Source organism: Bombus pascuorum, chromosome 1 (genome assembly GCF_905332965.1).
Source record: "Bombus pascuorum chromosome 1, iyBomPasc1.1, whole genome shotgun sequence".
NCBI classification, from domain to species: domain Eukaryota; kingdom Metazoa; phylum Arthropoda; class Insecta; order Hymenoptera; family Apidae; genus Bombus; species Bombus pascuorum.
This window is the reverse complement of record NC_083488.1, coordinates 5876268-5899876: the sequence shown is the minus strand read 5'-3', so window position 1 is coordinate 5899876 and position 23609 is coordinate 5876268. Positions and strand designations below refer to the sequence as shown.

Genomic DNA, 23609 nt, shown 5'->3' with positions numbered 1-23609 from the left:
ATTAGACAGATAGCGTGCGAAGAAAGATATAGTAGAACACGACGAAAGTTTTATCGCGATACCGCTGTAACCATACAACACAGAGTTACGTATATAGCTGTTGCTATTATATCATGGTATCTGAAACTGTGACGGTACAGTCTCTGGAGAAAGATCACGCGAATCACCTTCGAGCATGTTCCGAGTTCCTCAAGGACGAAGCAGGATTCCGGTCCAACTATGGTCGGTCGATTACCTATACCTGCCTAGTAGCTTTACGCGCAGATCTGCTTCTTTCAACGTTTTACATACCTCAATCTTAAACCAAATATATAATTGGTATTCTTGTAACGAAAACGAGACAAGAATCGATATTGGAACGTATCGAATGAAAATTATGGAGGAAAATAGCAGAGTATCTTTTCATTTCCCTGGAAAGACGAAGATGGCTAAGGATCATTTTCGTTGCGAGTCTTTCGATCCACTTCTTCGTGTAACCTTGGCTTCGAATTTTTGTGTCTCAGTTTCGTTCTCGTTCCGACGAACGAAGCAAAGAGGCGAAGAATCAGAGTAAGAACCGTGGTATGCAAATTTTCTAGCACGCTGAATGCACAAGTGTGAGAATGCGTGGAAGGTACGCGCGATAACCTCCTCGTAAATGAACAGACACAAGTTTGGAGAGATAAGTAAGTGGATGGCAAGCAGAAACGTTTTGCAGTCGAGAGACCGAGGTAACCGGGCAGGCGAGCACAATCACAAGGAAAGCCGGCAATTTCTAGAAGGAAAACCACGTGACGCCCAATATACTCCTGGCGTAGACAAACGCGGTTTCATGATGAGTTGCGATTTCATCGGGGAAATTCTATGCGGAACTCGGAGAAAAGTTGGACAAATATCGGATTAAGTTGCTCGACTTACGTCTTGTAATTTTTAACGAGTTTATTTACGTTTAACTCTGCTATAATAATTATAATATAATTCTGATGTTTGGATAGAACGTTTAAATACAATAAATTAGACTCTTTGATGCAATAAATAAAACGAAAAATACAATAAAATAATACGAAAATTCAACTGATACGTTCGATTTAAATCGCAGGCGAGAAACGTATTACTAAAAAAAAACACAGGCAAAAAACAGAAATTCAGGATGTCTGAATTAAAAAAGATTGATTTACGGACTAAACTTTCGCCGAATATTCGTAAAACAAAAAAACGAATAAATTTAACATCATGTAACTGAGTGTTGTTTGAAACTTATATAATGCGTGTAGTTCCAAGTGCAATTTGCTCTAACATTGTATACGTTATTAAAAGGCGAAACAAATGTACTGTTATCAATAGAGTGAAACAACGTTGCGATAGCTAATGATAATAAGCGATAATTAAAGAATAATACCAAGTTCTCAGACAGATTGCACGATAATGTACCTCTACCACTCGTTGACAACTGCTTGCACACCAAAAATACATACTTTATGCACATATTATGCGCATCCTTGGCTGCTAATTTTTTCACCTTCTACCTCTACTCTATTTTCTCACATACTGCACACACTGTTACTTACTTTTTGCCCGTGCCAGTATCATAACTTGATATTTATACAGGGTTTGGCTCAATAACATTCGCAAGCGGGCATCAGGTGATTGCTCATGAAAAAACAAGGAATGAATATGCAATGCCATGTTTTAGTCCGAGGATTACTTTCCGAGAAAATCGGCTTGAAAGATATATCAGAGATTACGAACATTTATATAATTTTGCATTCTATAAGTATGTGCAATGTATCTATATAAATATCTACAGATATCTACAAGTGTGTTGTTTGATACTAACGTCGTTGTAATTGCAGTCACATTTGATGTAAGATACTATATAAAGTAAAGGTAGTTTTTCGTTTTTGAATAAATATCAAAAGTAGCTACTCTTCGATAGTCATAGTCGGTAGTATAGTAGGCTGTATAATATTAGAATTTTATCTTTGAAACCAGATAAGGTGCTTGACGTTAGTCGAATGAATTTGAAACAAACGATATGTAATTAAATGCAGATAGGGACCAGCTTTCCCTTAGGCAAATACTCAATTTCGTACGTGTATCGATTCGACGACAAAGTCACGTTTTACAATACTTTTGCGTTTGTAACAAGAAAAGTAACGACGAGAAAGGAGGTAAAAAGATCTCATTTTCCTTGCTGACGAATTTGTAAATTTTAAACGTCACTGCACTTAAATTGGAAATCTCAATGTGGATGGTACATAGTACACGTAACATTGACATTGTCGGTTAATTTCCGATCGACAATAAAAGATATGTATTGCGTCATAACAGATAACAGCGATAGAAGAGCAACAGCAAAGCAAAGGAGATTCCACATCGTTGAATGCGTGGGCGTGTCACGTGCGCAACTTCTCATTGCATTCTATCACAGAAATGAAGAATTTCATTCTGAAACCTCTGAAATCTCTTCGACGTAATAACGCCGTAAATTGTCGAAAAATATATTTGACCCGTGAGTCATTCACAATCAAATGAGTCATTTAATGCTGATCGCGTAAGGAATGCAAAGACAAAGAAATAATTTTAATGTAAATAAATTTACTACATAAGGACATAGACTAAAAGAGGTAGAGTTCTAAAAAAAAAAAAAAGAAGATAAAATGACGTACATTGTAAAAATTGAAATACAAATCGTACAAGTAAAATACTGAAGGGATCTATGTTCGAGGGTATAGAGAGGTATGTACTTTTGCAAGATCAAAAAATAATTATTCAACGGATGCTGCATCACTGTGGTCTCTCTCTCTCCCTGCCAGATACCGGGAGGTCGTCAGGAATATCGGCGCCACATGTCTTGCAACACAGCTGCTTACGATGTAAACTTACAAGAGACAGACAGACAGAGCGTCAGTAGAAACGATAAGAATCAAAACTGTAGAAAGTGTTTGGCTCCGATTTGGACGAAGAGCCAAGTCTTCTATCGATACAAAGCGTACTAGAGCATGGGATCACACCAGTACATAAGCATACAGTGATTTCGTTTAAAACTCATTTTCTTCATATCATACAACTTGCGTTCTTCTAACACAATTTTGCTTTAGCATTGATTTGCTTCTTACATATCTTTCTACATGCCACGCATGTCCATTCCTCCTACCTGTATTCCTGGACATCCCGCAGCCTTCTTTGAGTCAAGATCATCTTCTATAATAGCCAAATATATCTTTCGCACCATAAAGAAGAAACATGGCAATTATTTAGAAAGCCGACGTGCTCTCGATGACAATGATTCTTGGATATGTCGCGAAAATCAGCATTTCGACCACAATTATTATTAGACTGCGATTGTTTGTGCATTTGCGGGAACCTGGAAGGTCTCCAAAATACTAGAAAAAGTAATATACGCCCTACTAAAACCAATAATAGAGAAGGAAAAATTAATGCCAGACCACCAATTTGGATTCAGAAACTAGCACTCTACCATAGAACAAATGCACATGCTCGTCAACGAAATAATACGCACAATAGAAAACAAACAATATTGTACAGTACAAACAATACAATATTGTTCATGGACATAGAGGAAGCATGCGACAAAATAAACCACGAAAGCCTACTACAAACAATCAAGAAACAATTCCCGGAACAAATATACCAATTAAAAAAATCATACATAAGTAACAGAACCTTCACAATAAAAATCAAGGACGCACACTCCGAAGTCAAAGACATCAAAGCAGGGGTTCCGCAAGGAAGCGTCCTAGGACCCATATTATACACGCTATACACGGCCAACATACCAACAACTACCAATAGCAAAATATTGACATTCGCGGATGACACAGCCGTACTAGTCAGGCACACTAACCCTGTAACAGCAGCCACAATACTACAAAAACACACCACAAAAATAGAAAAGTAGCTACAAGACAAACAAATTAGAGCTAACTCTAACAAATGCAGCCACATTACATTCACACTGAGAAAACAGATAACACCAAACATCTTCCTGAACGGCACGCAAATAACACAAACAAGGCAAGTCAAATACCTTGGATACACATAGATACACATTTCACATGGAAACAGCATATCAAATCAATAATAGACAAAATACAGACAGCAAGGAGACAAATGCACTGGTTAACAAGCCGAAAATCCAAACTAAGCACAGAAAACGCACTAAAAATATACAAAATAATCATAAAATCAATCTGGACATACTGAATTCCACTATGGGGAACAGCAGCAATGAGCCATATAACCAAAATCGAAACAATGCAAGCCAAAATCCTTAGAACAATAGTAAACGCCCCATGGTACGTTAGAAACGAGGACATACGGAAAGACCTGGGAATACCAACGGTCAAGGAGGAGATTACCAGACTCGCAAAAAGATACAGAGAAAGAATAGAAATACACCCGAACCAGCTGGCAGTGGAAACGAACAACACAACAAACATCGCAAGAAGATTAAAAAGGGAACACCCAATAGACCTCATAAAAGATATAACCTAGCAAACACCTGGAAGGTGTAAGAATGCACACGATACACGCATCATGTAGAAATATATAAAACGTCCAAAGTAAGGTATTCGTTGTGAAACGCAATAAGTTTTTTTTTTTTTTATTTTATTTTGGTTTTTACAATTTGTCCTGAAGGACATTTGGTAAAGTGTTATATCTCATTGGTAAATAAAAAAAATAAAATAAAATAAATATAGCATGTGGGTGGCTACCCCCAGCGGGATGCCAGCTTCGTGTTTTCTAAGTTATATCTTTTATGAAACGCAATAAGTGAAACGAACAAGCCTTTGCGTTCCATTCCTTTCTCTAACTATATTCATAGAAATAAGATTCTGCATAAAAATTTGCGCTCTAATTATTACTTAATATCATACGGGTGTAATTAACTACTAACGAAGGGAGAAGCCGGACGATTGCCATATTCGTTGATTAAACGCTTCGAGAAAAAACGAGCTCCTTTTATGTCCGACGAAAATATACCTGTTAGTCGATCGACGATCAATTTTTCGTAATTATTCGGAAATAAAAAGCCGCACTGGCTACGCCTAATTCTGTTTAACGCACTGCGCGTTAACGATTTCATTTTGTGTCGTCGACCTCCTGCCCATGATCGATATCTATCGTTCCGTGAAGAACAAAGGTTAACGTGTAACAGCTACGCGACTCGTAGCTACAACGTTCGCCGCGTTGCAAGCTATTCGCTTAGTTTCTCGATATACTAGAACGTTCACGGTGTATGAACATATTTTTCTTTCAAAAATATCTTTCTTCTTTTTCCTTTTTACCACAGACAGCACTTTATCTTTTTATTAAAACATATTAATATGATCTTTAGATACGATCAAAATATTCGTGAAAACGACAAATGAAAATTGATTAGTATCGTTGATCGATGAGGTATATAGCGTAATTATATATAACGCTATATCTTATATAGCGTGTTATAGTAGAAATACGGTAAATAAATATCTGAATTCATCGACAGACATAATAAATTCACGTAATAAAAGATCGAACGAACCGAAGCGAAATTCGATCGCTGTGACGATGAAGAAGCTTCGTTCGAATTACCAATGTAGCGCTTCTTCCGCCTGCTATCGCGGTTATCACAACGTTTAGTATTTGAAATTGCGGTTAATAAGAACATAAGCATTTGGCAAAATTTCAGACATCAAACACAATTTTGTATTCAACGAGGCTAAAGGATTTCTTGCTCTTCCTCGAGTCCCTCGAAATTCTGTATTTCGCTAATGACGTTTGCGCGTTCTTTTGTATAATATAACAAATAAGATACTCACGTCTTGTTGCCAGTGAATAATGTTATAATAATAATAAACAATTCCCAAAACTTTATCCACGTGTACTGTATATATTATAAGAGTGTACGTATTGTGTTCTAACGAAGCAAACATTTCGTAAATGTACTGACTATAATAGAGTGTGAGTACCTGTATCGAACAAGGAAAGAAGATCCTGCCTTCGTAGAATAGTACACAGTAATAGTATTCGCCTCTGTAAAAGACAAAGAAAAAGCTGTAGAATATCTCTACTATGACTTTAGTTTCTTTAAAATTTTCTTATTTGTAGCCTCTCAACCTGAGCCGAATAATTTTAACATCAACTCTTTTGCAACTTTCGTCGTTTCTATCTATATATAAAATACCATTTGAATAAATGACTAATGGAAGGTAGTATATACCTTGAAACTACATTCATACTTTAAATTTTGTATAAAAGAAACTTTCTACGTCCCTTGAACCTACCATAAATTATAATCTATTCCTAGGTTAAGACGGCCAGCATTTGTACAAACATATTTAAACACTATTCATCATATTTAAACCCGCAATAATCCTAAGATAATACCATAAAATTTAGGATCTTCTATAGTTAATTGCTATAAGCGTATTTCAAGTAGGTACGTTCGTTAGAGTTGTTCATTTTCCTAAAACTTGAGGAAAGCGGATTTTCTTGTGTACAAGATTCAATGGTCACTTTCAGCCGCGAGCAACCGTCGATGGCAATGACTAGCACCCATCACAAATTCCTTATAAATCGTTAACAAATTTGTAATAACTAGAAAATCATCGTCGAAGAATTGATTGATGAACGAATTGGATCAAATTATCCTTTCGTAAGATTTTCGAAAAATAATAAAGAGCGAAGATAGTGTCACGTAAAATTAATGATAAAAAAGGAGTAACTGAGCAATAACTTAACTTGATTATGCTTTTATAATTTTGTAGGCTTTTATTAACAAAAATGATTAAGTACAATATTACAATGAAGTAGCAAAGTTAAAATAGTTGTTCAAATCACGGCCAAAACTGTACACAAAGCTAGTCTCGTGGTCGAATGCTTGCACTTTTTATATGTTGCGTTTGTAGGTGTTGAGTGACAAGGAGAGGATTCTGATTGCCTTACGTAATGGGAAAAGTATAATGTTGAACTATGTTAGATAGTATGGAATGATGTGGATTTGGGTATGGTCGTTGTCACAGTAGCAACGACGTCTATCTACTCGCATTCGCGTTATTCGCCAGAGCTCTACTCTCATCTCGCTTCTAAACTTTTATTATCGACTGTTTCGTCTATTGATTACGTTGATTATATTGACTTCAACTATTCTACTGTTTCTTTTTTTCTGCTTCCTTTTATTTCACTAAATCTAACGACTTCACGGAGGCTTCTGATCGTATCGAGGTCGCTTCATTTGGAATCCCTCTGTGCAGTCTTGATCGCAAAACACCAAGTTCCCCAGCCTCGGGTGATAAAACTGGCTCGTCAGCCACATTCTCTTTCGAAATAGGCTCCACACATCTCTACCATGTAACAAAATTAGTGGCAGCAGTCTCTCTCTCTCAACTTTCTGCACAGTTTTCCCAATAGCATGAGTGAATATCGGAGAGGGATGATTTCGACGGCTATCCCTGAAATCACGTGCGCGACTTCTTCCTCGCTGCTGAGCGTTCCTTCGACTCGCACATCATGGACGAGTGAAGGTCGATGCATCAAGGAGTCTACCTACGTCAGAGAAATCCCAGCCGATTAACTGACGATTCGAGAGGAGTTAATTGCGAAACTGTCAGTCATTATTATAGAATCGTAATACGCGTTCTAAAACATCGGTTGTCATAGGAGCCACCTATGTGTCATCGTATAAGATGTTATCACTGTTTGCGAGGATTACGAGGAAAGTCAGAAGGAACCATAAAATTATTCGTACTGATGGTTCCGCTGATTTTATCATAAAGAATTTAGCGATAGGATCGTCTGATATGATATCTCTTTTTCCAGTTTTCTATCCCTTAGCTTTGTCCCTTTCCTTTTGTCCGACCGTTTCGCTGGGAAGAAGTAGCGTACGACTTCAAACGACTTCAAACAAAAGCAAATTTTCCTCGTTACTTTATGACAGAAAAAGATGATTCCAATTTTGACGAAGCGCATCGACAACGCAGGAATTAGCTACTTATACAACGAGAAGGACATTTGCTGATTATTTTATTTCTCCTTAGTTTCTTGGCTTCAAGATGAAGCTACAAGACATTAATTTAATATTATATTAATATATATATATAATTTAATATTATATTATAATATTCTGAGCTCATAATGTTTTGATGTTATACGTTACAGACGAAAAACTTTGCACGCGTCATTGAGAAATTAAAGATAACACACCTGAGCTATTTATTTGACGAGAAATGTACATATCTCCCTCCATGCTACTTCTTTCGAATTCTTATCTTCTTTTGGATTTTGCAATTCAAAATTCTGTATTTATTGCGGCTATTTTCCGTGGTCCGTGATGTTTTCCACTCTCCTCTATAACTCTTCTCTATTAACACGATGAGAAAAACGTGTCGACTAATTCGCTTTTATCGCTGAATCACTTCGTGCCATTGACAAAATCGAATGTCCATAGAAAAGTGTCCGTAAATCTGTGATTTCACCGTATACACCGATATGGAACCAATAAATAAGCGAATAATTAAATCAACGATTCGAACGATTCGCCGTCAAATTAACGCCTAATTGGTACACATACCTAGCCGTAAGGATTTATAAACTATAAATCGAATTTGCTACAATAGTTTTCAATCTGTCCCAGTAGTTTTCAAGTTTCTTTTAGTCGTGGTGTTCTTTAGGAAATGTACGGATATTTTGACGCACTCTGTATGCAAATTCTAAAATTCGGTATTTATCAGATATTTACTTAAATGTCTTCGTTAAATGTAATTGGTTCGTATTAGTCTCGGTACTAATAAAAGAAAGAAAAGGGACAGACTGCCATTTTGTATACTCTTTGGAAAACTCTATTTTAATTGTCTTGGACCCTAAATCCCGTTAAGTATTGACCATCATCGCCAGTGGAGGGGGTTCTCGTCCCCTATATAAATTCAGTTCCTGCAACAAGCAACTAGAAAACCACCAAGCAAGAAGCTGGCATTCCGACTTCGTGACAAGACTTCTCAGTGTTTGACAAGAAAGACTTCCGAGTGTGTGACAGGGACTTCCCTATCAAATAATTCGATATACATAAGAAATCAGTGTGTTCGAGAAAAATATGGCACAACAAGTATCCAACGAACGATTCGTGGACAAGGTCCGTGTCTTCGTATCAGAAACGGAGTCGCTTACTACCGTTTGGGTCCGCCTGGAAGGATGGCCGAGAATGACTAGAAGACTCACATGGATAATGGAAATGTGGCCCTCGGCGTATAGGCCGAACGTCGAATATTTGACAGAGGGTATGCTTGTCGCCGTGCCAGTACAAATGAACAATAGTCACTTTTGGGAAAGAGCTCGTCTTCTAGAACGAACCGAAACGGGTTTCAACGTTATGTTGATCGATTGGGGGATGAAAAAACACCAAGAAATCAAAGATATTAGGATATTACCACCAAAGTTTGTAAATCGGGCACCGTGGGTAAGAAAAATTAACCTGCGAGGCGTGCAGCTGCCCGATCAATCTGAGGAATCATTGAACGTTGAATTGGCAGTGATAACCATGCGATTACGACGAGGATGTCTACTCGATGTTCATCATTCGCCAGAAGGAACAACCGCGAGGCTGCTGCTGGACTGCGCGCCGGGACAACCCCAGATAGACATAGGAGCGTATTGGTTGGAATTAGGATACGTCATTCCTAAAGAAGTTGATGAATAGAAAAGAGATTGTTACTTTTTATTGATGAAATCAGCACTGTGATATTCTCTTATCGTTATGTAGGATATATATGGAAATGTATAATATGTAGAATATATATGGTAATATATAATATGTAATATATATATATAATTACTAATAGATATATATGTTATGTACATCATTGCATAGTTGCTAAATAATCGTCACATTTCCATAAAAATAAAATTCTTATTTTCCCTGCTGGGAAACAATTACTGTTTTATATAAATAAGTCATTAATATTATTATTTTATATTTAGTTTATTATATTTTAAAATATATTTAGTATATTATAGTCTATATTTTTTTCTTTTTGTCCTCCAGAATCCTCGATTTGATCTAAATCCTGTTTGACAACTTTTCAATACTAACAAAAAGCATAAAAACTTTAATCTTGTAAACGATGCCTTATTTTTCCTTATCTTTCATACGACGAGTCTTGTAATATTAGATTTAAGATATCTTTCAAATTAATCATTTTTCGACTCAACTACCTTTACACTCTTCTGTAGAGAATCAAAAACTGCGTCGAATAGCGTATAACAAGTATAACGTACCAATTAGAAAGACAAAAACCTTCACCTTCAAATCTCGGAGGTGCATCCACTTAAATAAAATATGCGACCGTCACAAGATGTCCCTCTCGAAATAGGACAAATTTTATCTAGAAGAAGAAGATTCCAAATTCGAGGAAATTAAATTAATTACGAAAATTTGGGGATAGCAATCTTATTTTTCTATCCAAACTCACTCTAAGCGGGCAAAATTAAGCCCTGAAAATTTTAGCTATCTTTTGTTTTCCATTAGATTCAGCTAAAATCAAACAGATGATGATCACCTATTATACACGATATAGTACCACGCCAAAATAATTTGCTTATAATTTTTTATAGACTGATTGTAAAATTCTATCAAATAAAAAAAAAATTTTTCGGTTTTGAACTACGTATACTGTATACTATGCAAACTATGTGCAAGCGATAGAAAGAATGTTTTCAGATGTAATGTAGAGGATTGGTAACGAGAACTTGCTGTTGCAACCTGTAAAGTATATTTGAAATAATTAAACAAATATAAATAAATAAATAATATCGTGAAACGCTCTTAGATAACTCATAGATGCTGTTAGATATTGGGTATATACTGAACTCTTTTCCTTTGCGTCCGTTTGTTTATACTGGTCGGGGGAAAGTCAGAAAATTCAAATTTATTTTTGTTCGACGTAGCAGCGACATTGTTTTACCCGGAGTTTATTTATTATTACATTATGTGTATCCTAACGATATCGATTCTCCGAGGCGAAACAACAACGCGATCTAAATTATCCTCTACTCATGTGCCGCTACACAGGAAAAAGTTGCTTCCTTCAGTATCAGAAAAATGTTACAAACAAAAGATAATTTAATACCATATAGAAAAGAAGAAATTTACTATACTGTAATTAGATTTGCAGCAAACCTGCAAAGTTAGCGACTGTACAGTTAAGGCGTATCTACAAGCAATTGTATGGAACGCAACGTCCTCACTGCGGAGAGTGGCCTTGGCGACATATGTCAAGATCAAGTTCATCGATGGTGACTCTTCTCTTACGAATAATTAGCCAACTTTCGTATCTATACGCACAGCGTTCCGTGAGCGCGTGAGCAATCCAGGAGAGAATGTAACAAATTACTACCTTCGACTTGCCTTTACTTCGAAGACAACATCGCGTCAGCGTCTAAGCGTAGCCATACGAAAAAAGTGATTTAAAATCTTCCAAATTTGCCTAATCTCCATTACGTATACGTCTTGTACGTAGCATATATTTACTTATGTATGTAATAACGTAAATCTTTAGGATAAATCAGACGTTCGATTCTGGAAAATGGAGGATCGATTTTCTATGTCCTGAATTACCGTTCTTCTCTCGTGGTCTATTCTATTCAGCAAATGATTGCCGGTAAAACAAAAGGAAAATGTCGATTTCCGGCAATTCTATAGAATTTACACCTTCCTTTCTTATGTTGACGATTTCGTTAATTTATCGTTAATTAATCTTCACGAGGATCTGCATTACTCGAATGGAAAAAATTCCCATCAGATTTACCATTAACATTGTCCACTTCATATATTGAATTTGAGATTCTTTCCAGAATTCTGAAAGGCCCTTTCTGAATTTCATCCAACTCATTTCAATTTGTTCCCACTATGAACAAAGACCATATCACCAATTTTGAATTCATGCCTTCTTTTCTCTGTCTTTTCCTAAATTAATTCTATTTTCAATTATTCCATTACAGTATCGATCTCAATAACTTGTTCATGTATCAAATGATTAGATGAGATACTGTATTTGGTGTTATTATACTTATCATTCATCACATTCATTTGCGACTTTTAACTTTTTAAATTTTAACCAAATTTTTTCTTTTTTTTTACTTTTTGAGAAATTCTCAAATTCTCATTTTTTATTAGTTTGAACCTTTTTATGGCATCCAACCCTAGCATAAGGTCGTATGTGAACTTATCCTTGCGTACCACAAAAACATCCATTATTTCTACTATTTTATTTATCTTCATTCGGAATTTCGTCGTTGCCACTGATAGTTTTGAAAACACTCTTACGTTCGGTTAGATCTCAAAAATCTTTTTTTTTTTTTTTTGTTAATTGTTAAAACTTACATTGGCTCCAGTGTCATAAACACCTTGATCTTTCTGATCATTGACCCTACCTTGGAGTTTTATGAGCGGCTCATATATTTTCGAACCTTTTAGTTGTTCTCATTCTCATTCAGTTTTATTGACTTGTCATTTTCGGATCCGAATATTTCAAGTAAATTTATTTGTTTTCCTCTGAGCATTCTTGTTTAAGTTTCTGCATAGTTATGTCGGATGGAATCCCCAGGGAAATTTAGTAATTTACAAGTACCGTAAGGTTTCCTAAATGATGAATTTGAATTTCTGTCAAGACTTACCTTCATCTCCTGCATTTCTTTTCCTTTCATCTGGACTTCGTTATTGAACTTCTTTTGTAATAAATATCTTCATACCGTCCCAAAATTCTGATAAAATCATCTGAGTGTATTTATCGATTCTATCCTGAATGTGAATAGGTAATCCGATAACAATCAAATTAATTCTTGTTTTCAATAGTCTTCCTCTCTACTTCCAATATTAAGCGTTCTTTTTTTATAACATAATCAACGAACTAACTTGAAATATATTTGAAATTATAGGCGTATAGTGATGAAGACTAACCTTTATTGCTGAAAACTTTAAGAAACGAAGTCCTCCAATCTTCCCAGTTATATTCTCTGCTTTTCAATAGATTTGTTTGATACCATTCTAGTTCTGTTTTCTCCAAACACGTCTTCAAGCACTTGATTTTCTTCTCACCATTTTGAATCTTGAATTTTTCACACTCTGTTTCATATTCTAATATCCAATCTGTGGCTTTTTCAATTCCATCAAATTATAATTGCTTTAAAGCGAAGTTCGTTCCTCCTCTTTCATGATTACCTCGTTTTTGAAGAATTTCCGAAAGTCTTTCCATGTGAAAACTAGACTTACTTTCAGTCTTTATTTTCCTTTTCGAGATGATTTCTGATTCTTCTAAGTAAGCATTTTTCAATACAAAGTTTAAGTCTGTGTCGATGTATGACGCAGCAGTCTCATCATCCATCGTGAATGTGATATTTCTGTATCGATCTACCTTGATCAGATTTTTGAAGCGTTCTTAACAATTTATGAACCGAATAATCGAGGCTGATAACTTTGTACCGGCACATGAGTTAGACAACAATTCAAATAATGTTGTTTTGCCTCGGACTATCAAGATCGTTAGCATACACGTAATGTAAGAGTAAATAAACTGCGAGCAAAGCAATTTCGTCGCTACGTGGAACAGTCGAACAACGACGAATTTGAATTTTACAATCAGTTGTCGATCAGTTATCAACCAGTTATCAGCGATCTAATTAACGAGTCATTAGTGATCCCATTTTACTACTTATACACTGTCTTAACGAATCGATTGGTACGAGCATCTTCGCGAACATTATCTGTATACTAATTTATCATTTTAAATATATTCGACGGTTTCAACAACACGCAATTTATTAAACTTCACCGATTAACCATCCTCTACACATTGGTAACCCCGACGCGAGTTGAACACTACTAAACAACCTCTACAACTTCTTGATTGATATTCCAGTGGAAAACATGAGCCAATTCATTTTCTGGTTTTCTTATAAATTCAACGTCACGGCGTAGAGAACATCGATTTATGATAATGTAAACCCTTAGGATAAATCAGACGATCGATTCTGGAAAATCCAGAATCGATTTTCTATGTCTTGAATTATCCTTCTTCTCTCGTGATTTATTCTATTGCTAATGACCAAATGGCCAAATGACCGGCGTTAAAACGAAAGAAATCTGAAAATGTCAGTTGGCGATTAGTTTGAATTCTATAAAATTTACATATGTATATTTATAATGGCTTTTGTACGTACACGAGGACAAATTCAAAGTTTTGTTATACTTAACAAGTAGGAATACAAGCAGAGATTTGGAACTCCTTTCCACTCGTTCGTATCGTCGTTATCCACTTGGTTGCTTTTTTCAATCTTGGAGTTTTCGCTGCCCTCGTTAATTAATCCTTTCGTTCCACGTTTCCATGATTATTTAAACTGTTTATAATTAAGATTACAATTAAAGTCAGATTAATCGTATAATCGAGATATCCAACTCCGTTAAAAACTCCGAGAACGCTTTTAAAAAATACTTGTTGCCTCTAGCGCGCAAAGAAAGAATACGAAGAAGAACATTATATAGGGCGTTTCATTTTTATTTACTATAAACGTTTTTATATCTAACAATTGGATGGCATGATATTGGTAAAATCCGGAAAACGAGGTAAACGAAATACCGAGAATAATTTCACCCACTTTTTATCACGTTTCGTTCGTACAATCGGAGTTGTTCGATAAATAGAGGTCCAGGTAAGTAGAGATAGATAAAGTAACGTATTGATCTTGCTTATTCTTCACTGCGCGATACAAACGACGTTTATGGAATACAGTTGAATGGAACACAGGGTCTTCGGTCGTTATGATAATCAAATGTCCGAAGAATGTTCCAGGTGTTTCGAAACATATTTACGTGAATACGTTATGTTTCGAACTACAAGCCAAGGTCGAATCGAATGATTTATTTACGTAAATATTTGGAAAACCCAGAAGCCTTCGAACAATATTCGAGCATTTCAGGCTCTCGAGATTCTCTTCTTTTAAATCCTTGTAGATCTTGTAAATTCCCCTAATTAAAATCTCGTAATTAAATCTATAATAAACGAATCTAAGCTTTACGAGATTAGAACTCTTGTATCTATCTTAGAATCAAAGATCTCTTCGACGTAAAAGATATAACTTAGAAAAAACGAAGCTGGGGGTAGTCACCCACATGCTGTATTTATTTTTATTTTATTTTTTTTCGCCAATAAGATATAACACTTTCCCAAATGTCCTTCAGGACAAATTGTAAAAAAACCAAAATAAAATTAAAAAAAAGATCTCTTCGAGTCTTCACTCTACGCAATACTTTTAGATTCGAGTACTAGGGCATTTCGTAAATACGATGCTCGTTTGACCTAGAAAAATGTCTTGTAACAAATAGCGCCATATATTTTTAAAATCGTCTTACGTAAATAAAATTTGTGTAACGTATATCGCGCAACCTATCCATCGTTTAACGCGCGTTACACGTACCGTTAGTTTACACGGTTGAGGCGTTCGTTCGCTGAGAAATTGGTAACTCGAAATGCTACATTCAATGACCAGCCATCGTCGTTCAGTCGACGTTAATTGAATTTGAAATTTCTGTTCGATCGACCAGTTCAAGGTCTTCCCCGTGCTTCCTCGAGTTGTCGAACTTTCCTAAATATGCGCATATGTATCTTAGGATCGATCCGGGCGATTCGATCGAGGACTGTCGACGTCCTCGTTCCAAACGAGAATCGCAAGACCGTGCGTCAGGCAAATGTATTTTCGTCGAAAAGTGTGCTCCACAATACGCGGACGAATAAAGGCTAACGACACTCGAATAAATTGGCGTCTCTTTAGAGTCCGTAGGGAGACGACTAACGATTGGCAGTTGAACGTTTAGTCGAGCTAGCTTTCAGAGCATGAAAATTTATACTGACGTCAAGCTTCGTGCATTCTCGACTAATAATGTCGGATCGTCAATTTATTGCTCTATCCGGCGATAGTTTGTCACGAGCAGCTAACATCCTGTTCTTCGACGCTCGTTCCGTTGCTTCTATCTTTTTCCCCTCCTTTAAGAGCGATAATTACGCGCACGTGAAAATATTAGTCTACCTTCGTTTTTGCACGAAGATGGCACCCCGCTGGGGGTAGCCACCCACATGCTATGTTTATTTTTATTTTATTTTTTTTTTTTACCAATAAGATACAACACTTTACCAAATGTCCTTCAGGACAAATTGTAAAAAAAAAACAAAATAAACTAAAAAAAAAAAACCTTCGTTTCCCTAATCGAACACGTTACACGATTGTAATTGCAGCTATTTCTACAAAGCGATAGATCTTGGAATTTCTAGGATTTAAACTAGCGCTGCAGGAATCGGAGCAACTTTCGCTTCTTGGTCGATACCATCTTTCTTTTGAATGTAACTGTGAAAAAAAACGCGTTGCTTGTGGAGCGGAATGGAACGTACATTCCACAGTACGCAGTATATAAGATATACAAAGTCAAGTTTCATTAAACGTTGTAATATCCAATAAATGGAAACGAAGTCACAGCTAGATCCTAATTGCTCACTTGCGTCGACAGACATAAAAGATATAACTTGGAAAAAACGAAGCTGGCACTTCTACCCGCTGGGGGTAGCCACCCACATGCTATATTTATTTTTATTTTATTTTTTTTTTTTTTCACCAATAAGATATAACACTTTACCAAATGTCCATAAGGACAAATTGTAAAAAACCAAAATAAAATAAAAAAAAAAATTCAACTTCTCGAAAAAAAAAAAAAACTTGCGTCGACAGAAGCATAGATTTTTCGTAAATACGCGCGAGCTGCTATGGACTGTTTCATTTGATATCACTCCGTGCATTGTCTTCAATTTTCTACGAACTTGTGAAAATCCACGGTGATAACCACCCATGATAATCGTTACGAAGCCACGTTGTCCTCAGCCGTGACAACTTTAAGCGACTGTTACGAGCGAAACAAAGTGGAGAATAGCTTAGCGAGCTAGAGCAACGCGCGGGTCATTTAATGGAGAAACGTTGGAATCGATGCTTGAAATTTATACCGATCTGGGCCACGATCCGAACGTTCAATGTAGGCCGGTGTGCAAAATGACCGGACGACCCCACTGACGAACCAAGTATGCAATCCATAAATTGATTCGAATCGTCGAGACACGCTGCGTCGCGTCACCGTCCCAATGAAAATCCCTGACAAATACTTGTTCTCGCGTATCCTGTCCGTGAATCGAACTGTGCATCGATAGTAACAACCCGTAACTTGCGACTAATTTAATTTTGGTCTTCGCTCTTTTATGGTCCGCGTCGTTCCAATTATATCGATGGACGCTGTTTCGCTTTAACCAGTTAACCGCGTTTCATGAGTATACGCGTCAAAGACAAAGTTTATTTCGGTACGTCGACGCGTATATTCGTTGTCGCTTGTATTTATTTACGCACTCCACGAGCTAACTCCATGAGAGAGGTTTCTAAATCTAAAATCCGCAATTAACTGCTTAAGCGTCCAATCGTTCTCGTGAGTCACGTTCTCTGTTCTTTCAAGGAGAGGCAGTTTTGAAATTCGATGAATCAATCGAACCACGAAGAATCGCCCTTTCGTTTGGTTTTCAGACTATTGCAGATACGTCTTCTTTCTTTCCCTTAAAAATTTTCTAAATGCTGTTCGTTATAACGTTAACATATCACGTGTCTAATGGGGTAGGACACTTTAGATAGAATAATTCGATCGATTCAACCTGACTGGCATCAGATTTGACTCTCGCCAATAAAAAATACCTTCTGCTTGCATTTTCAGACATCAATGTTGCGTTTGATAACGCCGATGCGGATATTCTCTTGCAACGATTGGCAACGATTAGACGTCCCATTAACTTGAATTAAATTCTTAACTTTTCAGCGATCGATCGAATTAACTGAGACTTGCCTCCACCCTACTGGTTGAAATTTTTCTAAATCAGGAATTATTTCTTAACCAGAAAGTAGGCGGAGCCCTTTTTCTTTCTTTTTCTTTTTCGTTTCCGCCACAGAGTTTTCAACAAAAATCAATTCTCGCTAATTGAAACTCGCCTCGTTCTCGTTGGAATATTTCCAGGTCGGTACCATTATGAATTGGGACGTTCGGGAGGACAGTCGTTGCATGATTTTGGACCATTCGAATTGGCTTACGTGTCCGACGAAGATGCGGTCGACGATGGAGAAGCGTTAACAAGGTACCGTCGAGAAGCGGATGAGAAGCCAGACCCTGCGACCGAACGAATCTCACGGGGGCAACAATTGCAACAGCAGCAGTCGCAGCAACAAGTCGCGTCGCAGCAATCGCAATCGCAGCCACAGCCGCAACCGCAGCAACAACAACCGCAGACGGTTGTGAATGCGTCGAATGTACCAACGAACGATGGATACGATTATCTAACGGATTATCCGACAGAATCGACGGTTCCCACGTCATCTCCGTCGTCGACAACAGTTTCGTCAGGCGAACAGGGAGTTGTGACGCCTATCCTTAGATTGGACAAACCGGAGGCTTCAACGCCGATAGTATCAATCTACGGAAAGAATTCTTCCACCAAAGAACCGGTAAGATTCGATTCTTGCTCTATTATATTCAAGATTCGGATTAGCGCTGTAACGAGACACGGCTGTTACGATTATATCGACAAAATCTGAAACGAACCTGCACGTGTATGCGGGGTGTTCGGCTGAAGGTGTCAGAAAATTTAAGAGGTTATTCTTGAGATCGAAATAAAACGAAAATCAAGAATAAAAAAATTGCGTTTTCGGCTTTGTTTCTTAGTTATTGGCAATTAAAAGTCGACTAATATACCCCTGCATGCGGGCAACCCTCCTTACACGAGTGAAAGGAGGTCAGCCTATATGTAGGGGCATATAAAATAATATTTTATTTTTATATTATATATTATATATATGTTCGAATTAAGAAACATTCGTGTACAACTAAAAATTAATTCTGTTCCCTTTGAGCAGGTTCCATCCGCAATTCCAGGAGGTAAAGCTAACTCTATCAATGTAACGGCCGATGCTAAGAAAAATGCGACGAAGGGCACGGAGTCTGTGCCGGAATCAACAGACAATAAAGATGATTCCGATGGCAGTATCGGAGACATATCCATCAGCAGGTTTTCGGACTTATCCAACAAAACTCTGTCCCAGCACAATATCACGAAAATGCTCTACGACACGCATCAATATTACAACAGCACGTTTATCATCGATGAAGCTGTAGGGAAAAAATTCTGGGTGGATATAAATAATCATCCAGATTTGAAGGTCAATTACTTACTTAGTCAAAGTCACCGTCGAGCTGCGGTATGTGTATTAAAAGTGTTTGCCATTTTTCTCGTTTATCTCTATCCTATCTCTAGCATCTGTACGCAAAGAAAATCGTAAAACTTCAGTTTCAATGTAACAGATAGAATATTTTAACTGCAACAAGGAAAGGGTATCTGGAAATTTAACAAATTATGAAGCTTTGTATGCGGAGTAGGCGCGACAAGTGGAATGTGTAGAGTATATTTGAAGAATAAAATGTAAAAATCACCCGTTAAAGAAAATGCAGAATTTTCTTTTTCCTCGTGCATTGCACACAACTCTACTCTGGTTGCTCGTAAAGCTTTATAATTTGTTGAATTTCCAGGTTTCCTAACTTTCCTTGCGAGAAAGTCAGTATAACGTATTCAAACGTAATTAAAAAGTTTCTTTTTCTTTCTTCCAACAGACGGTGAAATTGAAATTCGATTTCCCTTTCTACGGTCACAAAGTTCGTAACATCACCATCGCCACCGGAGGATTTTTGTACACCGGAGAGTACGTTCACAGTTGGCTAGCCGCCACACAATATATCGCACCGCTAATGGCAAATTTCGACACACGACTATCTAACGACAGTTATGTGAAATATGTCGATAACGGTTGGTATTGAGCGTTAAAAGAGAGAATACACGTTTGCGAGTAGACATAGTCGTAAATAAATGGGAATGTTAATCGCAGGAACGGCGTTCACGGTTGTATGGGAGAAGGTGGTATTGCAAGACAAACCTGAGGCAGGGGCATTCACGTTTCAAGTGACTTTGCATCAAAACGGTGACATCGTCTTTGTGTACTCGATGATCCCTCTGATGGTAGAGCATATCGAGGATAAGGCGCATCCTGTTAAAATTGGATTAAGCGATGCTTATATCATGGACAGAATAGTGTTCTGTAAGTATTTGATGTTAGCTATCGAAGCCATTCTTAGAAAAAATTTCATCGTAACAAGCAATAATCGAATTTTTCTTTTTTCCTCACAGTTGTTCGCAGAAAAACGATTTACGAATATCATCGCGTGAACTTTAATCGGCAAGATATTAAGAATTGGACAGTGATTTATCTACATGCACTGCCTACCTGTTTAGAAATGGATAATTGCAGAGACTGCTTGACAAAACTAAAAGGTTTCGACTGCAAATGGTGTTCAGAACTGAATCAATGTAGCACCGGAACATCTAGATCGCGACAAGATTGGCTGTTGAAAGGTTGTGATGTTCGAATGATAAAAACAATTGACAATTGCCCGTTACCAACTACGACATGCAAGGAACACCTGGACGAATATAATCACATTTTACGCATGCATTCGGAAGAGACTGTTACCGTTAGTGAAATGAATGCGAAGCAAGAGAAACCTGGAACGAGTCCTCTAGAGCGTTGTAAGATCTTTGTTTCTGCCACTAACGTACACTTTTGCAATCGTTCGTTCAGTCATAATGATATTTTACTTTTAATATCTTTAGCTCGGGACAATATGAACATGGGAGTTTCAGGAATTATTGGAATTCTCCTTGTAATTGGTTTAGTCGTAGGTTTAGTCGCGTGGGCTGCATATGCTTACCGCAATCCTCATAGTACGTCCGGACAAATGTTAATTAGGGTAAGGATTAATAATGTTTGTTATAGTAAAAGAAAAAGAGAGAAATGTTTTAAAGAAATATTTTTGATCTTCTTTGTACAGTATCGACCAAGCCAATGGAGTTGGCGAAGAGGAGAAGCACGTTATACAGCAGCAACGATTCACATGTAGAAATATGTAATCGAAACGCAATCAACAATTAGTACAGAACTATCGGACCAAACTTCCTATTAAATATACACCGTATTAAGTCTGCAAGTTTATGTACAGAATCGTTAGCCTGCAATGACGCACGTGTCGCTTTATTAATTGCCATATGTCAATATATGATACTTATTTGTTGATATTAACGTAAAGTAACATGTTCGATTATTATCAATATATAAGGGATCGGAAATCATAGTACAAACAGATCAGCGGTAATTCTAAGTGAAAAAATAAGAGAACAATTTGATATAACATTTTTTCATGCGAGACTTTGTTTACGAGAAAATTAAGCATATAATAAATTAATTAAAACAAAGGTAAATAATCCACAAGAATGTGAACTATATATAAAAATAAGTAAAAAATGTAGAATAACATATTTTCATGAAATGCTTTGTTTTTTTGAGAAAAATAAATTTTAAAATGTATCATGCGCGTGTATCAGACCGATTCGTAACTGAACATCTTTAAACTTTACTTTCTTGAAAATGTGACCTTAAGCGGAAAAATATTTCACATTTTTTACTTATCTTCACATGTATAATAACATCGTGTTGGTTGTTTACTCGCTTACCCAAGTTTGAGTGTACTTGGCAAATTTTCAAGCTCGGTTTTCTCAAAAATGAAACATCATAAAAAACAAAATTTATTCCATATTTTCGAATTATTTTTTTATGTAGAATTACCCCATATCCGATTGTAGTACGATTTCCAACCCACCCTGTATTTATACTGAAACAAATATAATTGTGTTGGAAAAGGCAAAAGAACAAGTATTGCAAATTATTATAAACAAGTATTGCAAAATTATCTATTATTAAACTTACGACGCTAATTTCCGAAGAAATGGCAATTAAGCTACTAGTGACAAAGGTGTAGAGGAAACTTTTGAAAGTGACCTTCATTGTATCAGCGGGCGGAATAACGAAAGTTTATTGAGATTTTAAATTTTGTACAGTAATGTTAATGTTATAAAAACACATAAAAACAAGTTTATACTTACTGTTGCCCGTGAAAATATTAAATCGACCTTTTACAATGTATAATTTCTCTAATGTTTTCTTTCGAAGAAAGTCACGCTCCATCACAATATTCGAAAGATAAAACGTTTCTAGAGCAAATAATAAACAGTGAGAGACAAACGGACACTGGTATTATAAACAATGACTACACGGAAACATTTGTTACATTTTCGTAGTCGAAGTAACCGTATTATCGAAAAACGGGCAAGAAATCTTTCCCCTGGATATTGAGCGTTTATGTGATTTTAGTATCATGTGGTATACTTTGTTATTGTTTAAGAGAGAGAGAAAAGAGAGAATTCGTTTTTTATCGTTATATAAACTTCAGTAATTGTTTATAAATATAAGTATGTATCTATATATTTATAAATTATATATTATAATACAAATATATATATTTATAAATATATATTTATATATATATGTATAATCTTTACGACGTGAAGAGCAATATTTTAAAGAAAATCAGTTGAATGATCAAGTTCCGATCTAGCCTCTAGAAACTACAGTTCGGATGGTATAAATTAATTAAATGGGAATTAAATTTTTAAATAAACTTTGAACAATATTTAGAGAATTTTATGACGCAACAAATTGTATAATTTCATTTTGTGCTCGTCTTCTTCGTTTCTCCTTAGTACATTCCAGAATATCCAATTCCTAGAAATATAAAATATACTGAATGGAATAAATTATATATCCGTAAACTGTAGTTTCATCTTTTAAATTTTAAATACGCGTATATATATATATGTACATATCGTATGTTCAGATGTGTACATATATATTTTTATATATATACAAAATATATAAATATATTTTATATGAAAAGATTTTTAAACACACGAGCACCTTAACTTACGATTAGTAATAATACATGGAAAAAAAAGCAACAATGGAAAAATTCATATATATCGGTAATATTAGATCATCAGTGTATATAGTAGCATATTAAAGCAATATAATTTTTATATGATTGTAAGTATAATTAATATCGAGAGGTGCCCTTAATCAATTTTTTGATACATTTATTGGCAATGGAATATTATTAAGTATTTTCTTCTTGTCGAAGATTAACGTTTATGCAAATTTCTACTTTTTAACAACAAAGAAAGTGTTAGAAAGTACATTAATTTAAAAAGTAAATGATCTTTTTTTAAATGATATCTCTATATTATAAAATTAGCTTACGAAAATCACGATTAATTTTTCTCACATTATTGTATGTATATGATCTAACTGATAGTTTGTGATAATAAATATTATAATTATTACAATAAATATGTTTTAATTTTACATATTTTTTTATTAATACCAAAGAATTAATACTGTGAAAGATTTTGTGTGTATATATATATAATTTCATCTATGAGCATTTCTTTTTAAATTTTTCATTACTTGTTGCATTATTTTTTCATTTACATATTAAATTCATTTTACGTGTTTTAATATGTTGTAATTCCTTTGTATGTATAATAAGCTTTTATATTATCTGATTTTAC

The 23609-nt window shown here is 35.8% G+C and overlaps 1 protein-coding gene across 1 annotated transcript in view; it reads left to right on the top strand.

Annotated features, from left to right (window-relative positions):
• Positions 1–23403, top strand: part of LOC132913969 (plexin domain-containing protein 2) — a 49142-nt gene extending 25739 nt beyond the window's left edge. The window contains exons 2-8 of the mRNA XM_060972675.1: positions 18065–18549; positions 18958–19299; positions 19709–19901; positions 19981–20190; positions 20280–20678; positions 20763–20899; positions 20981–23403. Of these exons, the coding sequence (XP_060828658.1) occupies positions 18065–18549; positions 18958–19299; positions 19709–19901; positions 19981–20190; positions 20280–20678; positions 20763–20899; positions 20981–21049 (1835 nt within the window). The 3' untranslated portion in view covers positions 21050–23403. The remainder of the gene's footprint in view (positions 1–18064; positions 18550–18957; positions 19300–19708; positions 19902–19980; positions 20191–20279; positions 20679–20762; positions 20900–20980) is intronic.
• Positions 23404–23609: the final 206 nt, after the last annotated feature.